The sequence below is a fragment of the Grammomys surdaster genome, unplaced genomic scaffold, assembly GCF_004785775.1.
Source record: "Grammomys surdaster isolate TR1022 unplaced genomic scaffold, NIH_TR_1.0 139, whole genome shotgun sequence".
Lineage (NCBI taxonomy): Eukaryota > Metazoa > Chordata > Mammalia > Rodentia > Muridae > Grammomys > Grammomys surdaster.
Window position 1 is genome coordinate 8,704,708 of NW_021604597.1, and position 8,720 is coordinate 8,713,427.

Genomic DNA, 8,720 nt, shown 5'->3' on the forward strand with positions numbered 1-8,720 from the left:
CTCTCTCTCTCTCTCTCTCTCTCTCTCTCTCTCTCTCTCTTTCTCTCTCTTTCTCTCTCTCTCACCAAAGTCAGTAAAGAATACTTTAATATTTGTATGTGTGTGTTTAGCTTTTAAAGCATCTTCTTAGAAAGATTTATGAGACACAAGAAACTTGTCTGGAAGAGGAGCTTCCCATAGACTTGAGATAACATAGCTGAAAACCACAGCGACATGGCAGTTCAGTAGACAGTCGTCTGTCCTTTCTCTTTGATGATTATACTGAAACAGACAAACTAACACCAGATTCTTAAATGTCCAGCCTTAAAAACATGGTCTAATTGGTATGTAAGTAATACTTAGCTCTTTGGAAGGAGGAAAGCCAGAGCAGAGGATACACCAGCTTAAAACAAGAGAAGGTTTTTCCAAAAGGGAATTTATGAGAAACTTCTATCTTCATGCAATCAAACATAGAAAAGACAGAATGGTGGCTATCATGCTAGTAAATCAAGAAATGATCTTGGAAGATCCAACCCCTAAAGCCTCCTGCTCTTGCATTTATATGAAGCAACCAGCATCAGTTTTCTTTAAATAAAATTTGTGTTAGTGTGTGTGTTTGTGTGTGTGTGTGTGTGTGTTAGTGATTTGCCTGCATGTATGCATGTGTACCACATGTGGGCCTGGTGCCCCTGAAAACCAGTAGAGGGCATCTGGAACTGGATAGAGTGACAGATGTTTGTTAGGGACTATGTGGATGCTAGAAACTGAACTTGAATCCTGTGCAGGTGCAGCAAGTACTTTTAACCACCAAGATATCTCTCCAGCCCCAGTGGCTTTATTTCTAAAGGAAGGGAAAGAACAGCTTGTTGTTATTGTGGCTGTTGAAAAATGGTCATATACCTGGGCAGCGTTCCCCTTGAATGAGAAACAGAGAACACAGTTACTGATTCAACAAGCTCAAGGAAAGAAAGAAAGAAAGAAAGGAAGGAAGGAAGGAAGGAGGGAGGGAAGGAGGGAAGGAAGGAAGAAAGAAAGTGAGGAAGGATGAATGGAAGGAAGGAGAAAGAAAGAAGTGAGGGAGAGAAGGAGGGAGAGCAGACAGACAGACTGAGCATCCCACCATAAAGAACTTTAACCACAAAATATAGCATTCTTCTCTTAACTCTACTAATGCTGGGGTCACAGACCAATGAGGATACAGCTGTGGTATTCTCCCCTCACCTGCCCAGGGTTCCTGTGAGCCCTCCCACCTTAAAGAAGTGAAGTGCTCCCTGTAGGAAGGTCTCATTTTAGCTGCCTGCCAGTCATTCATTTGTGACTAAGGATTGTCGTTACTTAAAAATAAGTGATAACAGAAAAGAAAGAGATCAAGGCGAGAGGAATAAAAGTACATTATCATGACATATTAATATATTATTGGGCCTTCAAAGATAGTAAAGAACAATCAGAAAGTGTTCTGGACAGCAATAGTAACTGCTTCTCAGAATTACAGCCATGAATCACAGAATAAAAATGTCTGTACACAGGCCATACACCAACGTTCAAACATCAAAAAATCTCCAAGACACTGAAAATATAAAAAAGAAGAATGATGGAGAATCCTACCAACAGGCACAGTGTGAGTTCAGAAGGGAGGAAGAGAGACAATGGGGAGGAAATGAAAATCAGAAAGGTTTGGGAGACAGACTGATCCCCAAGACTGGATCCCAGGAAGCAAAGAGGCAACCTCTTAAGGACACTGCTTTAAAACATAGTCTGTGATGCTAGGTTGCATTAGTAATATAATAATTAAAAGCTTGGTGGTAAAATGGAGACATTTCCAGGCAGACAAGACTTTAGAGATTTGAGTATTCACAAGAACTACATGAAAAAAAATTTACCTAAAGAATCTCCTCCTTGACGGGCAGTGGTGGCGCACGCCTTTAATCCCAGCACTTGGGAGGCAGAGGCAGGCAGATTTCTGAGTTCAAGGCCAGCCTGGTCTACAGAGTGAGTTCCAGGACAGCCAGGACTACACAGAGAAACCCTGTCTCGAAAAGCCAAAAAACCACCACCACCACCACCAACAACAACAAAGAATCTCCTCAGCAAACAGAAAGGAGCAAAACATAAGTTGGGAATCAATGGACTGAACCTGCTGGCTTAGCCCAGAAAAAGTGAAGGCAATGGAACTCAACTGAATGGAATATCTTATTTTTTAGACAAGAGAATTTCCTAACATCAGATTTCATGCTCTTGGCCTTGGATCTAATATCTTGGCTTCTTAGCATGCAATTGAGTATGTTTATTATCTTTCAATTTTTAAAAGCAAACTGTACCCAAAGTACTGCTTTGTACCCAAAGATCAATTATAGTTAACAAAACAATAATATGTTATAAAAGTAATATAATATAAACACTACAAAGTAATATAATTTTATATGAACATGTAGCTAGTGTAATTTCCTTCTCTCCCACCTCTCTCTATATATTTGTCATTAATTAGAAAAACTAAATGAGAAGAGATAGAAAAAAGTGGTAGTGGATTTAGTGTTAATATTTTATAAACTGTCACTAATGCAGACAAACCAAAAAGTAGAGGTTCAAATTCTTTATAATTTGGAATCCTAGGAAATTAAAAGTAATATAAATACCCCCCACCCAAAAAAAAAAAGAGTGGAAGCCTAAATTTAAGTCAGAATTTAATAATCAAGTCAAAACGTTCTTTAAAATTACAGTTGAAGGGGTGGAGAGGTAGCTTAGCTGGTAATATGCTTGCCTTGCAAACACAAGGCTGTGAATTCCACCCCCCACCCCCAACCCCATCCCCAGAATACATCTTAAAAAGCTGGGCAAGGGAGTTAACATTTGTAATCCTAGCAGTGGGAAGGTAGAGATGGATGATCCCTGGGTTTTGCTGGCCAGCTAGTCTAACATAGTGGCTGACCTCTAGGCCTATAAAACAGCACCTAAAGATAATACCTCAGGTGATCACTGGCCTATGCATTAACATAGACACATGGAAACATGTATCACACACACACACACACACACACACACACGCGCACACGCACACACACACACACACTCAGAAGGAAAATCCAGACTGCTAACATTATGTTAACTATGTTTGGTGAGTCAGGAAAGAGATGTGGAGATTTTCAATTTTATATGTTCGTATTCTATAACTTTTTTTCTACCACAGGCTTTCATTAGAAATTTGAGTTAAATGGATAAAAACATAAGCATTCTGTCCCAGGTGTGTGTGTGTGCGTGTGCGTGTATGTGTGTTGTGGTAGGGAGTGGGGGTCAGGAGGGGGATGCTGTACATGTGAGTGCAGGTGCCTGTTGAAACCAGAGGCTTTAGATCCTGCTGGTGCTGGAGTTATTTTACAGGCAGTTGTGAGATGTCCCAGGTGGGTGCTGAAAACTCAACTCAGTCTATTCCCTTAACTATTGAGTCATCTTCTGTCTTCACCACTTATTATTGTCTGCATAGTATATACTTACTTTGCACCACATTGATAAGCAGATACTTACAACTGGGTAATAAGATGAAGACAGGACCGTCATCTTTATCTTTTATAAAGTGTCTGCTAATGTGAGGGATTTCGTTTGTTTGTTTTTACATTTTCTGATTCGTGCTAAGTCAGATAGTGTGGCCTGGAATTTAGGATCTTCTTACCTCAGCTTCTGGAATGTTGGGATTACAGCATGCACTAGCATGCTTGGGAAAACCAAAGTGTAAGTGAGTTGTAAGTTCCTTGCGTTATTTATAACAAGTCTATCTAAAAGGGTAAACATTATCTGCTTTCAAAAATACTGACAATTGAAAACATTTTCTTACCTATCAACAGTCACTTCAGACAAGTCTTTCTTAAATGTTTGAAAGATTTTGGGATAGCCTGTCAAACGAAACATTAAAACAGTTCAACCACTCCATGCCACGGCTTCTCTAAGGAAAATTTTGTCCCCAGGGCTTAAACAGTGTGGTTGTCACAGGGGTGTGTGTTATGATTTGTGTATGCTGATAAACAAAATATCCTAGAATGCACAAGGACACCACCTTTCCCCAACTGTTAAGATACACCCACAGTAAAATGTGAACTTGGAGTTCAAGAAGCTTGTTCTAAATGCTCTGCTTCCTTTTAAAGTAAGACAGAGATTCCAGCAAAGAAGTTCAATCAGTGCCCAGGAGAGAGCTGCATAGTACGGCAGAACTGCTTCAGTAAGTAGTTCAGCACCCTACAGTCGCTAGTGCCCCAGGAGTGATCCCAGCTCCCAGCTTTTACTTTTACTAAAGGATTTCCCTTATATCCTACATTAGGGAGCCATCATAGCACTCAGCCAATACTTGATAGTGTAAGTGCTGTGGGCAACAAAGGGAGAGGGGGAAGCACCGGCCCCTGATTCAGGCCAGGATGCTTAGGGAGGAGAAGCCCAACGCTACTTTTGTGGGTTGAGGCGCTGCTGGAAGCAGAAGGCGAGCCCTCGCTGCGGCTGTGCGGCAGAGGCTCCTCTTCGCTCCAAGAAGGGCTGGACACCTTGCTGGGCGGGGGTGTAGTGCTCAGGCTGGGGCTGACCACGCTAATTATGCGGGGACGAAATTCCAGTGATTCGTTAAAGGCTTCACTGAGTTCCATGGCCTTCCAGATGTCATCTTCTTTCAACGACTCCGGGAACAGGCTTTGCTGCTGCTTGCCGGCTCCATCATCCCTCCCTGGCACCCCCTGAGCTCCCTGCTCCCCCTGCTCCCCCTCCGTTCCCTGATCCCATTGCTCCTCCTGCTCCTCCTGCTCCTCCTGCTCCCACTGCTCCCACTGCTCCCACTGCTCCTCCAGCTCCCTCTCCGCTTCCTGCGTCCTCTGCGCCTTCTCTTTCTCCACAATCTCCCTTTTCCCCTTCGAGGCTTCATTTAGCTCCTTTGACTTTGAATCCTTCTTTCCAGGCTTCCGCGCTCCCTGACGTGGGCGCATGTCTGCGGGCAGCCCCGAGCACGCGACCCTGGAGCGCTGTTGTTGAGCGTCTGTCTCCCAGGGCAACCTCCGACTTGGGGGGGGGGGTTTAAAGCCACAGGACCCCTTTAGCGCTCCCGGTGGTGGGTGGTCCCCCACTTCCCACCCAGCGTTAAGCTTTCTGCCTTTGCTCTCTAGGTCTCTGAACCTCTCTCAGCCAGCAGAGAGGCAACCTCCCTTTCCTTGGAGCCAGCCCTTCTTGCTTTTTTAAGAGGTTTGATACCTACAATGTCATTTGGCATCGGAGGGAGCCCTGGAATTTGATTTTTAGTAAAAAGATGCCTATTGGAAATTCCAGTAAAACTCTGTTTACAATATTAGATACCAGCGTTTGGTCTGTAGTTTGACATCTTATGATTCCTTATGTTGCTTAGTGAGATTTTTTTGGCATCCTATATATTTTGTTGCTGAGATGTTTTGGGTTGCTCTAGCCCTAGTTTGGTTGATTCCTTGAGCCATCCTTTTGCTTTGGAAATAGAAAACACCTGCGATATCTGGCCACCGCATGTCACTCTTTGTTTTGGGGGGCCTTGTTTTAACTCAAGGTACTTTAAATTATTTTTTGTGAAATATTTGCATATACTAAAAATGGTATCCAGGAAAACATGGTAGACATCTGGTTGACTCACTCATTAGATGCCCAGGGTCAGGTCTATGAGTCACTATGTGTGATTTCTGCAATGTCACTTGACTTCTGTTAGCCTATTTCTGGGAGGGAAACTGGGAACAACGATCCCTTTAAGATATTTGTGAATATTGCTGAATATGGAATAGTGAGTGGCTTGTACTTTTAGACATATTTCGTCCAAAGACCACTGGGAACACTGCAGTAGGGACATGGAAGTACTGGGTTTAGCTGCAGTGTGATGCCTTTGGAAGGTCCTATCGGAGACTTCCCTTAAAGTGGTTTGGGAAAGGATCTAAGGTTAAGGTCGAATGGAAGGCAGGACAACTCTGTGATGGGGACTATGTGGTGGCACAGTGGCCTTAACTTTTGTTTTCATTTAGACAAACCCACATGGTCCTGTTTTGTGGTTGGTTCACTGAGCAATTATTTTCATGGCTGTTAATTCGACACTATATTTATTAAACACCACTGTGAGCCAGATCTCTGTTGGGTGTAGAGCCAGGACACTAGACAGAAGCCTGCCTAAGTAGCTGGCAAGAGTACCTAACTACTTGGCAGGGTTCATCTAGGTCACCGGCATTAGAATATAGACCAGAGAGTGAGTGGCAGAAATTGTCCAACACTCCTGTGGGTGGGGCAGAGAGAAAAGGCACAGAATGTTTTTAAAAGAATGGAAGATCTTGAAGGCCAATGGAATGCTTGTCACAGGCTATCGAGGCAGTCCAGATGTTTGAGTGGCTTTGGAAAAAAAAAAGGTCAAATGTGGGTGGACAGGGACATGGAGAGCACCACATCAGGCCCAGGGCAGGAAGGTGCTTCAGAGACCCAGGAGGTGTGGGAATGAGGGCAAGCTCGGGGCCTGCGGATGCTCCTTACAACTGTGCTTATAGCCTGATAAGAGCACTCTGGTGGGGTAAGCATAGTCTTAGGTCCTGAAATCCAACTGGCCCTCTGTGTAGGGAAGCTACATGTGCAAAGGGATACAGCTGTATTCCTGCTTCCAGAGATTGCGGAGGACAGTCAAGCTGTGGGGAGAGACTGGCAGGGGTGGGGCAGGTTGTGGTGGGCATGCTTAGTGAAGACCACCTGCCTCCAGATGGCTTCTGCCATGGCTACATTTTCCCAATTACACTGTAAGATACATTTAAAGAGCATTCCCTTTTGGATCTGCCCAGCTTCCTTTAAAATGTTTTAGGGACTCTCCTTCCACAGAAAGCAGGGCCTTGTTTCCTTAGATGTCACTCTCTTGTCCTTCTGACCAGGGGTCACCTAGCACTCTCGCAATTCCCTTTCCCTGTGCCTTCTCAGGATTTGGGACTTGAGATTGAGCAAACTACATGACTGAGGTGATCAAGCCTTCATCCTTTGATAGGTGGGTTGAAAAAATCAGCCAGTAGTTAGTTAGTTAGTTTGTTTTGGGAAATTGATGCTGTGTTTTATTTATTTCATTTTTAGATCTGTATAATTCAGTTTAGAAAATACCAATAATTTCTATTAAAAATATATATTAATATATATTGGTTAATATTAAATATATATATGTATATATACACACACACACACACACACACACACACACATATATATATATATACACACACACACATATATATATATTGGTTTTTTGAGACAGGGTTTCTCTGTATAGCCCTGGCTGTCCTGGAACTCACTCTGTAGACCAGGCTGGCCTCGAAATCAGAAATCCGCCTGCCTCTGCCTCCCAAGTACTGGGATTAAAGGCATGCGCTACCACCGCCCAGCTAGTTTAATCTATAAAATAATGTCTTGAGAACTTCAGATGAGCACACATGTGTTTACAAAACACCCACATTTCCCCAGACACAAATATATACTATTATATGGTTATTCCCTCTGTTGTCATGTGCTGTTTGTTTCCTTTTCATTTACCACTATGATACCAGTACTTTGAGAAAGGCCAGACCTCAATTTCTGTACAATTCAAATTTGTTGGTGGTATCCAGAATATTGCAGACATTTCCACATTGTTGACGTATCATGGATGTAGCTTCCCTGTCACTTTCATGAGACACAGACACATTCTTGCAGCAATTTCCTGGTCCTTTGGCTTTTCTAATCATCTGCCCTGTTTCTTGAGCTGTAGGGACGAGAGCTGTGTTATGGATGTATCTATCCTCTGGGGGTTGGACACCCCATAATCACTATTCTCCGCCTTTTGAGCAGTTGTGTTTCTGTAATGATGTCTGTTGCAAAGAGAAGTTTCTATTGTTTGTGGGTATAAGCATGAGTATTTAGAATGCAGTTAGTAATTATGCTGGTTTAGTACAGTGGCAGTAATAGATTCTTCTCTAGGATCCATGACCTCACTAACACCACGTAGTTAGCTAGTTTTCCAGTAGCAGGGATGGCTTCTCTTCTAGTGATCAGGCCTTGAGTCCGGTAAGAGAAACACTGGTTACCGCCAAGATACGTGTGCCACTGTTGCGTGCTTAAGGCTATTGTGTGGTGCTCGTCTCTGTTGCGGTTCATAAGCATTACAGCTGGGTAGGGCTGTTGGCTGCTTTCTTCCTTGGAACATTATTGCACCTTCCAGTATTATAAAAAGCTAGTTCTCAGGGAGGAGGCTTTCAAGTCAGATCCAGCTGGGATCCTCCAGTCTTGTATCTGAAGTAGTTAATGTCTCTAGAAATACTTGTTTCCAACCTCTGAGATGAAACTAAAGATAACATGGGCTATAATGTTTTGGGGGTCATTTGGACTCCTCTTACTAACAACTAGAAAGGGGGGTTCTTATGGCTGATATTTGGGTTTTTGTTAGATCATTTTAATTGTCTTTGGACTGTCTCAGGAGTAATGACAAAATAGGTACTCTTTCTCCTAGCCGATGCCAGTGACTGCAGGATGATTTAGTCCATGTACTTACTCTCTGGGTTTAATTTGTTCACATAAAAATAGTTGTTGGGTGTTACACCACTAGCATTGTCCAGCACAAGTCCTTTCACTGAAAAGGGACCACATGGCAATTACTATGATAGAATGGCATATGTTCTATGGATAAAAATAAAGTCTGTTTAGGAGACAGGTGCAGAGTTATGAGCAAGAATTCTTTTCTCACACAGGTGGCTGATAGCAGAGGATAT

At 43.0% G+C, this 8,720-nt stretch overlaps 1 protein-coding gene across 1 annotated transcript in view; it reads right to left on the reverse strand.

Moving 5' to 3' along the window:
* Erich6 (glutamate rich 6) overlaps positions 1-4,934 on the reverse strand; it is a 24,959-nt gene extending 20,025 nt beyond the window's left edge. The window contains 2 exon segments of the mRNA XM_028763591.1: positions 3,806-3,863; positions 4,409-4,934. Coding sequence (XP_028619424.1) covers positions 3,806-3,863; positions 4,409-4,934 — 584 coding nt within the window.
* Between the last annotated feature and the right edge of the window lie 3,786 nt (positions 4,935-8,720).